Raw genomic sequence first — 16,491 nt, 5'->3', positions numbered from 1 at the left:
CGATACGTAGTTGCTGCAGGCTGTTATGCTGGTTTCACGATGCTCTTTAAAGGGCACCTCACAAGGCCACATAGTAGATTTTAGTTGCGCACTGGAAGTTGTTAAGTGCCAAATAAAGAGCATCTTACCGCAATAATTTTTTAAAATTTGGTTTATTAGTAGTAGAGGGAAAAATATATTCAAGTGGCGCGCAACCATGATGTGAGGAGACGATCGAGCTTCGCACCCTTGATGCTTACCCTGTCTAGCCTTAGCAAGCCAAACTCCTGCCCTATATGTTGTCCCTTTCCGGAGGCGGAGGATCACATGAAGCTTCGCATATGCACCTTTAACTATATTTAGAGCAGTCTTGTGCAGGTACGTACAATAAGAATTCGGGTTTAATGTCCCAAAACCACGACGCAATTGTGAGAGACGCCGTAGTGCAGGGCTACGGAAATTTTGACCACCTGGGGTTCTTTAACGTGCACCTAAATCTAAGTACACGGGCCTTTAGCATTTTCGCCTTCATTGAAAATGCGGCCGCCACGGCCGGGATTCGATCCCGTGACCTGCGGGTCAGCAGTCGAGCACCTTAACCACTAGACCACCGTGGTGGGTTCTATAGGTACGTCATCGCCCCATCTTCGAGCCACGCGCCCGCGAGAAGAGCAGAGGACGTTCAGTTTGAATTTTGACCTTCTCCCGCGGCGCGTAGCGATGTAACTCCTGGTCGTGAGCGCGAACGTAATCATTGCGCTGGCCATCGCAAAATGGCTATATACCTGTTGTCCGCCCAGACCTCTTTAACGGCTGTGCTCGCAGGTACCTGAGCAAGCGGGATCTGTTGACCTACGCGGAGCAGATCTCGCTTCCCAAGGCGCTGGTCGAGGCACTGCGCAGGCGGCTCGCTCGCTGCTACGTGCCGCCCCTCAAGGCGGACGCGTCCTCAAACCCGAGATGATGGGTGACGCCGACTTCGCGTGGATAGCGCACGGACCGCAACCATCCAGGACGTCTCCTCAGGCCGAGGAACAAGGGACCGAGAGAGACGTCCGCTTCAGGCGCACCAGCACGCGTGCGCCGCTTGCCTTCTAGCTACTGGCCTGGCAGAAACCACAAACATTCTAGCTCTGTTACTTGAAACATCTGAAAGAAGGCTACCCAGCTCCGCACTTACTTCAGGCTTGGTACAACTAGTGCACTGCGAAGGTGCCTTAATGTTTTTGTTTTCAATGCGACGAGCCCCGTGTGACACTCTCGTTTCCCTTCCAAGCACTTTTGGTCGAGAAAGCGACTTGTAAAACATAAATTTGGCACGAAACCGATGGTTCTAATTCAAGTTAATATTTACACGGGATACAAACGATATCGTAGCATACGTCTACCTACGATAAGGGCCAATTAGCTGTCACGATTATTTGGGTAAAATAATTGAATGAGTTCAATGAAAGAGCAGACGGTTTTCTTGTGAACAGCTCGGATGATTGCGGCACCTGACAGAGCAGATCTCAAACGCGCGCTTTCTTCTACGTGGCCTCCGAGATCCTCTTCGGCAGAGCGACGAAACACAAGGTAAACCCAAGGAACCCATCAGGGCACACTATTTCAACCCAACTAGCGACCCAACTCAACAGTTAGGGTTGCCTCCATTTTTTTTTTCTAGCGAATGCAAAAAGGTGTTTGCTAAACATGCTACTCCTGGCGCAATGCTTGAAACAAACATGATGAAATGACACAGAAGAGACAGAGGTCAAAGGTGGAACACGAAGTAAACTTCTGAGCATGCGCAGTGGAGTGCACACGGGACGTCGGACATGTAATCATGGAAGCTGTCCATTAAAAATCAGCGTAATTCAGATCTATATAGCAAAACTGATGTGTCACTGACACAAGTGAACCCGTTCCTTTTAATGTCATACAATAATAATTGTTGGCGTTTAACGTCCCAAAACCACGATATGATGAGCGCCGTAGTGATGGGCTCCGGAAATTTCCACCACCTGGATTTCTTTAAAGTGCACGTAAATCTAAGTACAGGTACCTCAAGCATTTTCCCATCAATCGAAATGCAGCCGCCTCGGGCGGGATTCGATCCCGCGATCATCGGGTTCCTTTAATTGCGAAGCACTTTTAATAGTGTCCTCGCCATTTCGTCAGTGCTTTTGCCAATAATCTTAAATTGCGTGAAATGCGGCACACGTGAGCATCTATGTCATTTCTCCGTGTTTCAAGCATTGCGCTAGCAATGACATTTCAGCAAATATAATCGCCAACTCGCCTAGGAACATGTTCTTCTAATGCAGAAAGATGGTTTATTCGTACTTCAAGCGTCCCCGAGGAACTTTACATGATTGTGTGTCATTTACTTGAGAAATAATTAAATTCCAATTAGCGAGGAATTCACGTGACTGTGACGTTCGACTCTCCGGATGGCGTTCTTTCGGCGAGTTGCCTTGCCATGCGTGTGACGCGATCCAACCACACTTCGGGCATTCCCAAGTAGAACTTCGCCTCCACGCTCCACATGTCGGGCGACACGACGCCGTTGAGCTCCTTCTGCAATTTCCGGGACGCCTTGTCGCAGAGAAGCTCCGGCAGGGCTTTGCAACGCTCCCTCTCCCTTTACACAAAGTGAGAGAGAGAAGAACTTTATGAAAATGCCTGCAGAGACGATTAGGCTCCGTCCAAGCAGTGAAGAAAAAAATTCAACCAGCTCCGCTTCTCGGACACCGATGAAACTGAGAAGCTGGTGGCGTTCCCTACGTCAGGCTAACACACTTCTATGTTTTGCAAGTCTTTCAGATATGTTCTATCACTGCTCTTTATTGAGCACTCTTTGTTATGCTTTGAGGTGGTCATCATCATCATCATCATCATCATCATCATCATCATCAGCCTGTCTACGCCCACTGCAGGGCAAAGGCCTCTCCCATGTTCCGCCAATCAACCCGGTCCTGTGCTTTCTGCTGCCACGTAATACCTGCAAACTTCTTAATCTCATCTACCCACCTAATTTTCTGTCTCCCCCTCACGCGTTTGCCATCTCTTGGAATCCAGTCAGTTACCCTTAATGACCACCGGTTATCCTGCCGACGTGCTACGTGCCCGGCCCATATCCATTTCTTCTTCTTGATTTCAACTATGATGTCATTAACCCCCGTTTGTTCCCTGACCCACTCTGCTCTCTTCCTGTCTCTTAAGGTTACACCTATCATTTTCCTTTCCATCGCTCGCTGCGTCGTCCTCAATTTAAGTTGAACCCTCTTTGTAAGTCTCCAGGTTTCTGCTCCGTAGGTAAGTACCGGTAAGATACAGCTGTTATATACCTTCCTCTTGAGGGATAGTGGTAGATTACCATTCATGATTTGATAATGCTTGCCGAATGAGCCCCAACCCATCCTTATTCTTCTAGTTATTTCACTCTCATGGTTCGGCTCCGCGGTTACTACCTGTCCTAAGTAGACGTACTCCTTTACAACTTCCAGTGTCTCGCCACCTATCGCAAAGCGCTGTTCTCTACCAAGATTGTTCCACATTACTTTAGTTTTATGCATATTAATTTTCAGACCTACTCTTCTACTTTCCGTATCCAGTTCAGTAATCATGAGCTGCAATTCGTCTCCCGCGTTACTCATCAATGCAATGTCATCAGCGAATCGTAGGTTACTGAGATACTCTCCATTAACTCTTATCCCTAGCTCTTCCCAATCTAGGGCCCTGAAAACCTCCTGTAAACACGCGGTGAATAACATTGGAGAGATCGTGTCTCCCTGCCGTACGCCCTTCTTTATTGGGATTCTGTCGCTTTCTTTATGGAGGCTATAGTGGCTGTGGATCCGCTGTAGATTTCTTCCATTATGTTTATATAGGCTTCGTCGATGCCTTGATTCCGCAGTGCCTGCATGACTGCTGATGTCTCCACCGAATCAAATGCCTTCTCGTAATCTATGAAGGCCATGTATAGGGGTTGGTTGTATTCCGCGCATTTCTCTATCACCTGATTGATAGTATGAATATGGTCTATTGTTGAGAATCCTGTACGAAATCCTGCCTGGTCCCTTGGTTGATTGAACTCTAATGTCGTATTAATTCTGTTAGCAATTACTTTTGTAAATAGCTTGTAGACAACCGACAGTAAGCTTATGGGCCTGTAATTTTTCAGGTCTTTGACGTCCCCTTTCTTATGGATCAAGATGATGTTGGCATTCTTCCAAGATTCTGGTATCCTCCCCGTCGAGAGGCACTTCGTATATAGGGTGGCCAGTTTCTCTAACATAATCTCTCCACCGTCTTTCAACAGGTCTTATGTTACCTGATCTTCACCAGCTGCTTTGCCTCTTTGCATTCCCTTTAGGGCTTTCTTTGAGGTGGTAGTATAGTTCTATTGCAACTTGACCATACCACTCTTATACGCAGCCTTACAAAGAAGCCCTCGCTTAAGATGCTCCGATATGTTGTATCGCTGCCCTCTATTAAACAGTCTTTGTTGAGCTTTCAGGTGGTAGTATAGCCACCACCTTTTATAACCACAAAGTATCACGTGACAGTGGTGTGACTGTGGTAACGCGCACACCATTTGTTGGGATAACTGTTGCCTTCTTCCTTTTTAGTGAAAGTTGTGTGGAGTGGGGTTTACCCAATTTCTGCAGCAAATACGCGTTTATGATGATGATAGTTTTCTGATAGGCCGCACAGATTTTTGTGGCACATACCCGTTTGTTGGGCTGTCACTTCCATTTTTAGTGGACCAGTGGTGAGTAGTGGGATTTACCCAATGTCTGTGGCGCATACCCGTCTATGATGCCCACAAGTGTTACCACGGATCCCGGAAATGAAATGCTCGGCCAAGAGCAGCTTAGCTGCTAAAAAAGACAATTAAGCAACTTCCACGCCATAGAAACCGACGGAGAGCGAAGCTGAAATGATGATGATGGTGATGATGATTTTAGGTACAAGTCATCATTATTGTCGCCATTTCGAACGTCATCATTTCGAACATGCTCATCATTTCGTTTTATTTACTGCGTTATTCGCTCGCCCCTCTGCTGACGTGACCTGCCTGACGTCTACTACTACTACTACTACTACTACTACTACTACTACTACTGCTACTACTACTACTACTACTACTACTACTACTACTACTACTACTACTACTACTACTACTACGACGACGACGACGACGACGACGACGACGACTACGTAGACGACGACAGCACAGAACAGACAGATAGCTTCGCTGTGAAAACAATTGCGTGACCGCTCGAAGCATGTGAATTCCGTAATGAGCGTATAACTCTAGGACTGTACGAGTAAAAACGTACAAAGTGAATCGCTGATATAAGCTCCGTAAACCTCGCTGGGCATTCGGAAGAAATAGATAAGGTTCAGTTTCATTGTGCGCACGCTACACTGTAAGTAAACAAGAATCCCCTGACTTTCTTTTTTTTTGTCACGTATAGAATCCTCACATATACAACTCTCTGCAAAGCGTCTCGTTAATTGTCTTTTGGAGAGTTGTGGGACGCATGACTCTACAAAAGAGAGTGAGAGTTATAACACGGCAAAAAAAAAAGTCAGATGTTTTTTTTTTTAAGAGTATCGCTGTTTAAAGGGACCGACAACCAATGTTTATCGTACCTGTTTTCTTTAGCGCAATGGAAAGCTTGCCGCTAAGATTGTATAATCGCGGAATGGTAACACGGAAAACGCCGTCAAACACTTAATCAAATTTCTTCATATGCGAAATATGAAGTCGTATACACGCAACGCATGCTGCAAACAGTGAGAGGTGAGCGCGAGAGCGGTTCGTGTTTGTGCGCGGCGGTTTGCTGCGCATGCGTACTGTTACAAAGCAGATGCGAGGGTCCTGGGCCAGCTGTCCCCAAGCGAGTCTTCCCGCTTCTTGGACCCCCCCCCCCTCATTTCGGAGAACGGATTTGACACCTACACCTGCCGTCTTCTCCCCGAACTGGGCGCTTCGGCTGGAAGGTGGCAGCTACGCGCGGGTCTCCTCCGTGGAACGCGTATTTGCAACGAGCTTGTTTTTGGTTAAAGCTGGTGCCTTTGTTCGTAAAAGGATTTTCAGTTTCCCGAAGTGACATTGCCCCCCTTTCTTCCGAACTGGTCGGACGTGGAGAGTGAGAGTGCAGTGGTCCCTGGCATTGTTATCCTGGGGGCGGTGACCTATGTGTCGAAGAGACGGACCCTCGAAAGGCATGCACGTTTGTGATTGGACGTTTGCTAGTAATGCAGCTTCAAAAGGCATGCACGTTTGTGATTGGACATTTCGAATTAAGGAGTTTCCCTATCTTGTGAAGGAAGCGTATTTAAGGAGCAGCAGAGCGTCTGCTCGGGACGGATCGATCGGACTAGATGTCGTTCTGACGATCCTGTCCTCTATGATGTAAATAAACGTCTGTTAAGTTAAGGTCTCTCTGCTTCGGCTTCCTGGTGTTCTGGACGTCCCTGGGCCTGCGGTACGACTCCCGCCGCTCAGCTCCACGCTACCCCCTGAGTCCGCGTCGGCCAACGACCCCGCTCGTAACAAATGGATGGCAGCGGTGGGATGGATCCAAATACCCACCCGTAACAGTACACACCACGCGTGTGCGCCGCGGCTCGACATGTTTCACTAGTTGCCGCGAAGGCAGCGCCGCTTCTCAGCGTGCAACTTTTTTTTTACCTCATAATCAGCACAGAATTTAGCGCAAAAGGACAATAATGTACATATATAATTTTGAGCATTTATTATTGTGCGCATGAAAGCACCAGACTACGTAAGCAAAGTGAACGACTCCCTAATTAAAGTTCAAGACTCTTCCGCTAGGCTGTGCGACCTACCATTTTTTTTGTGACTTTTAAGCGCGATTTGAAAATATCAACCCCACTAAGAACGCGCAAAGGATGCTTCAATCTGTCATTATAATTCCGAACCTGTTCATTTCCACCAGGACTTAAAGGCCAACTCCGGCGATTTTTGGCCATGTCAAAGTAATGGTGCTTTTATGTTCCTGAGACGCTCCTGTTACGGGCCCGATAGCAAAAATACTCGGCAAATTGGAGAATAATTTTAAATAAGCAAAAAAGCGCAACACCGAAACCGAAACCCAACCGAGTGTACTGTCTACGTATGACGTAGACGTTGTTACGAACGAACCGGAAGTCGTGCAAGGCATGCCGGTCACGCCGGCGCGGAGTATGGAAACTGTGACAGCCGGGACGACCAGCGAAGCGCCGGCCAAACCAACGCTGTCTGTCGCCTTGTGCACAGCAGACGCTCGCTGTAGCGGCCTAAGCGCCGAAGTTAGCGGTGCCCTCGGCTGCGTCACTTCCGCCGCCTTGCCAATACTGACGTCACAGACGCAATGTTGCCAATAATTGTGGGAAGCCAGGAGGGCGTTTGCAGACAATATTTAAAATTCATTTGCAAGCAATCTGCGCATGTCTCAAGCCTGTAATTTGGCATAAATGACGGAAACGTGCAAAGGAACGTACCCAGCGAATTTCACTGAGATCCATCGACCTCGAAAAATCGCCGGAGTTGGCCTTTAATCACACGTTCTGGCCCATTGTCGGTCCCTTTAAGGCTTCACTGGTGTGGTTAGCTCTCATCACACAGCCCGCTACCGTGACTGTTTCAGCACCTAGCGTGCAGCAAATAACAAGGACAGGGTGAAAACCGACGAGGGCAAGCGCCGAGGGCAAGAGTTTGTCCTCGCCGGTTTTAGCGTGTCAGCGCTGGATGTCGAAATGGAATACCAGCGTGCCCAAACTAACTTTAATACAGTGACTAGTTTTGCTTGAAGGGGCCCTGAAACACTTTTCTGAGTTATAATGGAATACTCCCACTATTAGCGCATGACGCTTCACGAATCACATGCAGCAAATCTTTTTTTTAGAATCCGTCAAGTACGAGCGGAGTTACAGGGCTCCGTCGCACTATTCAAGCGCTTTCCCTCTCCTTCTGCATCAGAGAGCGCGCTGAAAGCAACGCAGGGAGGGGGATGATCAGGACGTCATCAGGACAGATCAGGACAGATCAGGACAGATCAGGACAGATCAGGACGGAGGGGGATGACAAGGGGACAAGATGCGTCCCACCATCAGGGCGCGTCATGACCTTGATCACTTTCTCTTCATTTTTTCTTCTAACGCGCGGCTTACTTTCCGTGTGATCGCGAGCGTGCGTGCGGGCACGTGCGGCATCTCGTGGCGGCCACTGTAACCATGCAGCTCACGATGCTCAAATCAGCCAACGGCCATAGACTTTCGGTATACGGCGCAGTAATTTGGGCATATTGCATCATTTGTAGAGAGAAGAGGGAGCGATTTCTAGTTGACTTTGAGAATTGCTTTTAAGTTCCAGGCCGCTTGCTGTGCTATGTTGGGCTCGCGTGTTCTCGGGAGCCTTGACTACCGATGGGCAGCGTTTTCTGACTATGCTCAAAAATTGTTGCGGGACCCCTTTAACCGAGAAAACTACTCGCGATCGTAGGTCACTTGCTATAATCTCTTTACCCTACATGCTTCACCCTTCCATTTCCTATTGAAGGAGGAGGAGGGGGAGATGGACACACAGGAAGGTTAGCCATTTCTCAGAACGGCTGGCTACTCTGGGTTGTGTAAAGGTTTGAGGGGGGAGTGAAGTTTCTGCAATATCATGCATGGTAAACTGTCTTCCCAATATTAGCTAGGCTACAGAGCTCTACAACTTTCGGCTTATCTCAACCACGATAATTGGTTACGCTATCAGCACTGCGAACGCACTTATCATCAGAGTCTTCGGCGTGCCACAGTTCGTGCTGCTGGTGGTGTGTGTTGAGCGAGTAGTGAGAGTGGACGCACAAGTACCACAGTGCCGTGCGCTTGGTGTCCTCCCACCGGTCGGTGTAGCCCGCGAGCATGATGGGATCCAGCTTGTCAATGTCGTGGGTAGATGAAGATGCGTGACCCGCCACGAACACCGTGATGCCAGCCGATTCCATTAGCTTCTTCGTGACCTGCGTTTGTGGTAATTGAAAATGATTTAGGCGAACGTCTTATAAAGCTCAAGTGTAAAAAAAAAAAAAAATCCGGCGCCATCGTGAACACGAATGGCCCCAAAAATCACGTGACCAAGTGATGACGTTAATGACGTAATTAATGACGTCACCAATTACGCCATGTTCTGATGTCACCTTATGACGTCTAGATGACATTATCGTGTGGTCAAAGGTTGGTCGATCCCGGAGGTAGTACAAAACCGGATGAAATGCAAAGGGGCGGGGGGGGGGGAGGTAAGGAAATGCTATGAGCCACAAGTTTAAATCGAATTCTCATGCGGTATGATCACTGGAGACAAGTCGGACTAGATATTTGTCCGTTTTCTTTTCCTTTCGCAACAACCTCTGCAATGGAATTCCGTCAACCTAATTGTTTTTCTAGAAAGAACTGCAAGTTTCAGTTCACGAGGCCTGAAATAAAGCAGTCGCCATCCGGTGATTGCTGCATTTACCTGGAAATAGCGGGTGTGAACAGCGAAGTCCTTGAAAACGGCAAGAAGGCCGGATTCGACCAAGGTAGCGACGGCGGGGCCAGACGAATCCGTAGCCAACTCTCTCAGCGCGTCCAGCGCTAGCCGAGACCAACGTTCCGGACTGGATCTCAGCCTCAGCGCGGCGTCCCTTCGCTTCTTCATACGTATTCGTTCATCCTAGAAACAAAACACAGAGATGTAATTTTTTTGCAACACGACGTATATCATGAGCGAATCTAAATAAACACAATCGCGGAGCATTGAGGTTACAAATAACTTGTTTTTATTGGCAATCCTTTCAGCATTATCATTAACAGCATATTTAAGGCTACTCGAGGAATAAGGCCTCTTTCATTGATCTCCTAGCATGCATATCTTGCAAGGCTTTTGTGGGACATTATGCCTGTAAATTGTGCTATGTTCATGACTTCAGGTAATTATTTACCGCACAAGGCTATGCATCCCTACAGTTTGCAACTACACACTTGATTACGAGGTCACGTACACTGGGTACTTTCTTTAAACACAGTTTAAATATACTGTGATGAACCACTACCCGCTTAAACAAGGGCTTGTATACGATGTCGGCTTTCATACTGTCTTATTTGTTCTGATAATTTAATGTTTTGCCTTATAGGTCTCCGTTATCGAGGGCGTCGGTCAGGAGTCTAGCTAGAATTTTTTTTTTTATTTGGGGGGGGGGGGGGGGTTGGGAGTTCAACCATACTTAATGTATGTTGGTGCGTGCGTTTGTGTGTGTGCGTGTATATACATACATGCAAAATTGCAAAATTTTGCGGGGGAGGGGTTGAACTGCCCCCCCCCCCTTCTCCTGGCTACGCCGATGCCGTGAGTATACATCTCTTTGCAATACACAGCCTTGAAATTATATCCAGCTTAAAGCGACATCGTCTAACCTCGGCTGGGAAATGTCGGACGTCTTCGGAGTACGCATCCAGCGAGGTAAGGGAGTCAAAACTGTCCACTTTCCAGGCCTTTTTGTCCACTATGTCGACGGCAAGCTGCTCCCAGATGTCGCGGATGGGGGGTTCGAGAAGTAGTTTTGAATGCGCAGGCCGCTGGAGAGTATTCTCAGCGCCACAGGTACTTGGATCTGCAAAAGTTTTTGAAGAAGACAGTGGGAAGAACGCTTAAAAAAAAATAGGGACTGTTGTCGCAATGAACAAACAACTGGGCTTTTCATAGACAAACGGCAGACAGTAAGAAGCCACCTTTTCTTTTCTTTCTTTGTTTTAAACACGCGCGTTTTCTTGCGTTTCGACCTGCGCGTGTTTATTGCGCGTATCAACACGCGCGATATCAACTCAAACGTGCTGAGTGCATTTTCGTTGATATCGCGAAGATCGCAGCACGATTCACTTGCGACTAGGTTTGAGAAGGACAAATCATATTTTAAGAGAGAGAGACGGTTTCTTAGAAGGCAGAGAGGTTGGCCTCAGTAAGTGTTATCTAGCCTGCTACTTTGCACAGGGGAAGAGGGTAAGAAGAAAAAAAGGAGTGACGAAAGGTGATGATGGGGAGAGAAACAATTTAAGCGTATGTACAATAACCACGTAACGTTGTGGTTTTGCTAGAAGAGTGGTTCTCAACCATGGACGTTCGGGGACCCCTTGTGGACCGTTGGAAGTGATGAGGGACCTCATTTAGTGAGAAAAGAAAGAGGGAAAGGTCACAAATTCACACAACATGCAGCGTGAAATATGTGACTCTTATTTCCCCTTGACAAAGAATGGTCAAACTAAAGGACCACACCAATTCGATCTCAACAGCTTGTGAATATACGTCGTCCGGTTAGCAGCAACATTCAACCTGTTTCTATATATATTTGCTCTTCAAATATGCAAGGCTAGCGGAAGCATGCTTGCGTGCGTATGTTATAGAGAACTGCAACAAAAGCTTTACAGCCATCTCACGGAGAAGGGGAAACAGAAGTCAGCTCCGCCACAATGGAAACATGCTATGCGGTAAAGCATACCAAACATCAGAAGGGGACGCTGTCACGGGATATAGTGTGCATACAAAAAAAAAAAACGCGTTTTTTTCCGATAATGGTTTTTGCGGAACCCCAGAAATGGCTATACGGGCTGCCTGGCCGTATAGCCATTTCTGGGGTTCCAGCGCTAGAGTCTGGTTTCCAACCACAGCGCTAGAGTCTGGTTTCCAGTCCTGTGCTCTTAAGAAAACCTATACCATTCCTGATAGCAGTTGTTGATTTTGTCTTATCGCAGGTTGCTGACAAAATGCCACTTTCACTTAGCGTTGTCACACCGATTCCTGCCAGCGTTGAAGCAAGCGTTTTTCGTTGCGACAGGTAACGTGGGCAGTCACAAAAAAGATGCGCTGTTGTTCCCCACACTTGGCAGCGTTCACAGTTCGGGCTGTCCGCACGGCGGATGAGGTGTGCGTAGCGGCGAGTGAACGCAACACTTAGACAAATACGGTATTGCAAACTGGAGTTGCTTCGCTTCATTCTAGCCGGGAGGTGAAAAGCACTTTCAGGATGTGTTTCCCGCAGGCGCCTGTATCGAGTGGTCCGGCTGCGACCAATAAGTCGTTGTGCACTCTCGCATGAGCGATCTCAACAAAGAGTTCACGTCTTCTGAAGTACGTTACTTTCCCGTCAATGGGGGCGTTATACACAGCGGCTCTAGCAGCATCACCAAGCTCGTTGCCTGCCAATCCAGTGTCCAGGGATCCATTGCATTGTGATTGAGCGACCATTTCTCTGCGTAAGGATAAATGCTTGGATAATTTCTAAAGCTAATGTAAAATATTGTCCCCTTCTTGAGCAAGAGTCAATGACTTGCAATCGGCGGATTTTGCGTCAGATAGTATGGTCCATTTACGTGGTGTTTGGCCGGACAAAAATTGGATGGCTGCCCGTATCGCAACAAGTTCTGCAGCTGCTGAAGACGACTTGTGGTCTAACTTGTACTTCCCAGAGGTACCCACATGAGGGATCACAAAGGCTGCAGTCGAAGGGCACGCACTCACAGACCCATCGGTGTGTATGTGCAGATAGTTGTATCGTTGAGTCAAATGCTTCAAGGTGCGTTGTGTGAGGGCAGCACAAGGAACACGACGCTTCTTCGTAATCCCACGTATTTGAAGCGACACCAATGGTCTGTGCAGCGTCTACGGTGGCATTGCGGGGATGATGGCAGGTGCAAAATCGGAAGCAATGACGTGCCTGTGTGTATCTAGGCATCGTCAGCAGGTGCAGCCTGGTCGGTCTGTCTGTAGCGAAAACAAGGAATGGTTCGTCTGTTGTGTCAGCAGTCGAAGGTGGACTCGAAGAGGCTCACAAGATAAGTAAACCTCTACAGGATATGTACGTGGCTTTGAGGTTTATGTTAGACTTCTACACGTTACAGAAAATAAGTAACCGGTTACAATTACAATTGTTTCCTGCAAAATGCGATTGATTACAGTGGTCAATTACAGGCTCAGAAAAGGAACTAATCAATTGCAGAAGTATAATCCATTACTTTTGCGTTACTTTCCTTCAAGATTTTATTGCCGTAACACAACACAAGTTTACTCAAACTGCAACAAACTACTGTGAATTGCATGTTAGAGAGAAGGCTGGAGGGTTGCCTGACGGCTGGGAGGCTTACTGTGGCTTCTGTGATACAGTGTGAGATGCTGTTAACTTTCAACAGCAGTTGCTTTTCAATGTTGTCGTTGCTGAATATTCCACGTTTCCTCGTTAAGAGGTAAGCTACTACAATGAACACTCTCTCAATGCATGCGCTGAAGGGAAGGGCGGTATTACAACTTAGGAACACCTTGCGCACCAGCTCGTAGTTGCGGAGTGCTTCGATGTTAGTATCCATGTCCTTTGTAAAGCGTCGCGCTTTGATGTTGCTGGCGCTCGGGCAAGGCGTTGCAGGTAAGGCCAAAGAAAAAGGTAAAAAAATAAGCTCCGTAGGGACCCCCCTTCCCCCCCCCCGCCCCCCGTCTGACAGGATGGGGGTTCCTACGGAGCGGTGGCATATTTTTCGGGACGAGAGCTGCCATAGAAGACTGGTTACAACATGATTTTGGAAAAAAAGTTGATTATTGGTGATCAATTACCAGAAAATGTAATTGAATTACCCAGGACGTTACTGCTTCGAAAAACTAATAAATTATGATACAACGTTACAAGAAGCTGTAATTGATTACAAGAAATCGATTACTTGTAACGCGTTACGTACAACTGTGGTTGATGCACACCTTAGTAGACCTAGGCACGTTCGCAGCGCTCACGCTTGAAGGCTCTCCAAAGTACGAATGCATGTTGCCCGCATGCTCGAAAGCACGGGTGAGCTGTACCGTTGATTGCCAACGAAGAAAGCCTGGTACAACTGCAGGAGGCTTTTCTCAGAGGAGCCCCATCTTAGTCTGTCTCAGAGTTGTGCGTAACGCGTACTTGTGAAAGAATCCCGCACCGATTTCTACCCAGAGTAAGATTGAAATCACGGATCCGATTGGTATACTGTCTTCTCGGTCGCCATTTCCCGCCGGTGGCGACGCAGTGCCGTGACTACAGCGCGGCGTGTCGAGACCAGCTCCGGACTTCACGGGTGCGGCGAAACGTAAAAGCAGCGCCACACTCATTCACGCATACGTGCATATCTAAGACGCCGCGGCATAGTTCATACCAAAGTTACTGGATTTGCTAGTGACGTTGTCAAGGGACCTAAACGTCCTCCTCGCGCTTGGGTCAGTCTTCCCACTTGTGTTCCCACTAGATTTGCTAGCAAAGTTGGTTCCTACGTCGTCGAACTAATTGTCAAGCGCGACACCACCGCCAACTCGCAACCACGAACACAAGTGGGAAGACACCCAAGAGCGAAGAGGACGGTTAGTTCCCTTGACAACGGTTTGCACACGGAACGTATCTCTGGGCAAGGCCTGCATCTCCTGCGTGGTTGCTCCTTTTGCAGATTAGCTGGTTTGCACACGGCACGCATCCGTCTGAAGTTGCTCCTTCAGCAGTCTATCCGGTCATCGCGTGCGCCTATTGGGCTCCGTTACTCCTGTTTCTGGTAATTTTGCCTTAGTGTGTTGTTCCTTGCCCGTGAGCAAGGGACGAGCACACTGAGATACTTCACAGTTGCGTGACGGCCTTTAGTCTCTCGAGAATAGCCTTGCTTGTTACATCGAATGGTAATTTCTTCTTCCCTACCACTTATGCGACCTTAATTCACTTGCACAGTGGCGACTCCCTCAAATCGTTCAGTTAATGACTGCCTGTTAAGCGAGTTCAAGTTGTCTGTTGTAGAAGCAGGCACATACGATATTGTGAAACACTACTTGCCTTTATCCAGCGCCGGCTGCGAGTCCCTTGAAGCTGACATCTCTTCCACTGATAAGCTGTCGGTGGAGCCGCAAAGAACGGATGCGACGACACGGTCACCCGTCTTCGTCTCATCAGTACGCATACGGCTAGGGCCCGCAGTCTCGTTGGGGTGATGGTCGTCCATCCCGGATGACGTCCTCCGTTTCACGTGATCAGTCAGCGTCGAGCAGTCCAAGGCGCAAGTACTCTTGTCCTTCTTGTTCACCTTCAACCGTGGCTCACACCCACTGTGGGGGATTGGCCAAGAATTGAGTGCTTGTTATAAATTGTTACACAACTTTAGAATAAGGGAGGTTATAGAATAGAGACATTACAAATTTTATACGAAATTTTGGTGCTCGATCAAATGTACATATAAAAGAAAAAGCAAAGCTCTTTTTTGCCCGAACGCACTTCTTCCTCAATCGCATTTCAAAGCATCTACGGCACGCTTACGCAAACAACATGAAACCAAAGAACCCTGGGTTTCCATTTATAGGCCCGGATACCCTGTTATACAGACCGCCGCGGTGGTCTATTAACGCGATAGCGTTAAAAAGCTCGTTTCGCAGAAATTCTGGTGTCGGCGTCGTTGGTTGTGCGCAAACAATCTGCGTTGTCCGTGACCAAACAATCGAGAAAGATGCAAATAAAAAATCATAAAAATGTTCGGTTCGAGTAAGAATCGAACCCATGCTTTCTGCGTAGCAAGGAAGTGTTCTACCACAGAGCAACGCCATCGCTTTTATTTTTCTTCTTTATTACAGGGAAGGAAACCGTTGCTTGAAATTGCTCCGAAAAAAAAAAAAACCCACTATATTAATGTCAAGTATAGCGGAAGGAGTCTCCTTGACGCATGTAATATTGCGTGGCAGAAGCGTAGAATCGCGTAGGCGTCAAAACATGTGAACTGTGCAATGAGTGGGTATTTTATAGGCCTACCCATTACAAAGCACTCAGATATATTTAATCATAATCATCAGCAAAATCACGAGCAAAGTGAGCAGCTGCATAGGTTGGCCTGTTGACTCACGGACGCGTAGAGGGCCCTTCGGCGATTCGCAAAAGGAATAATTATGGCGTAGTGGGCAGTGCGCAACTGTACTTGCATTGATATTCTCGGATAGTTTGAAACAGCCAATGTTACGTGCACAGACGTTCGTTTCCTTGCGGCACGGTGGAGGCATGCACCGAGGATCGAAGCCAAGCTAGCAATTCAGGAGGCGATGCGCACGGGGCGAGATTACGCTATCGCGTTCTACTCAACAAGGCGAAGCTCAAGCGTCCTCCAAGTTTTCAGTCATGGTGTTTGACTGCTGACCCGAAGGTCGCGCGACGGAATCGCTGCCGCGATTCCGTCGATGCTAAATGCTAAAATGCTAAAGGCCCATGCACTTATATTTAAGCGCGCGTAAAATAACCCCAGTTGGTCGAAATTTGCGGAGCTATCCACTACGGCGTCTCTCAAACGCATTGCTATTTTGGGACGTAAAACCCCAACAATTATTGTTACACCTAATTCTAAATCTCTGTAATGCCTAATCACTATATTGTGGGGTGACAAAAGTTATATTTTGTACCGATACTCCTTTTTTTTTCGTTTATTAAGCTTTTCATAGGCACCTATGAAGATACCGGCCCATCT

General features: G+C 47.7%; 1 protein-coding gene across 1 annotated transcript; it reads right to left on the bottom strand.

Moving 5' to 3' along the window:
* Positions 1–2,288: 2,288 nt before the first annotated feature.
* Positions 2,289–14,991, bottom strand: LOC119399130 (uncharacterized). The gene is made up of 5 exons (XM_049417546.1): positions 14,826–14,991; positions 10,417–10,649; positions 9,479–9,676; positions 8,752–8,984; positions 2,289–2,602 (listed from the first exon to the last, which is right to left on the bottom strand). Exons 1-5 carry the CDS (start codon positions 14,989–14,991, stop codon positions 2,383–2,385), a joined length of 1,050 nt encoding a protein of 349 aa, XP_049273503.1. The 3' UTR covers positions 2,289–2,382.
* Positions 14,992–16,491: the final 1,500 nt, after the last annotated feature.

The sequence above is a fragment of the Rhipicephalus sanguineus genome, chromosome 7 (genome assembly GCF_013339695.2).
Source record: "Rhipicephalus sanguineus isolate Rsan-2018 chromosome 7, BIME_Rsan_1.4, whole genome shotgun sequence".
NCBI classification, from domain to species: Eukaryota; Metazoa; Arthropoda; class Arachnida; order Ixodida; family Ixodidae; genus Rhipicephalus; species Rhipicephalus sanguineus.
This window is presented reverse-complemented; position numbering and strand designations above follow the sequence as displayed.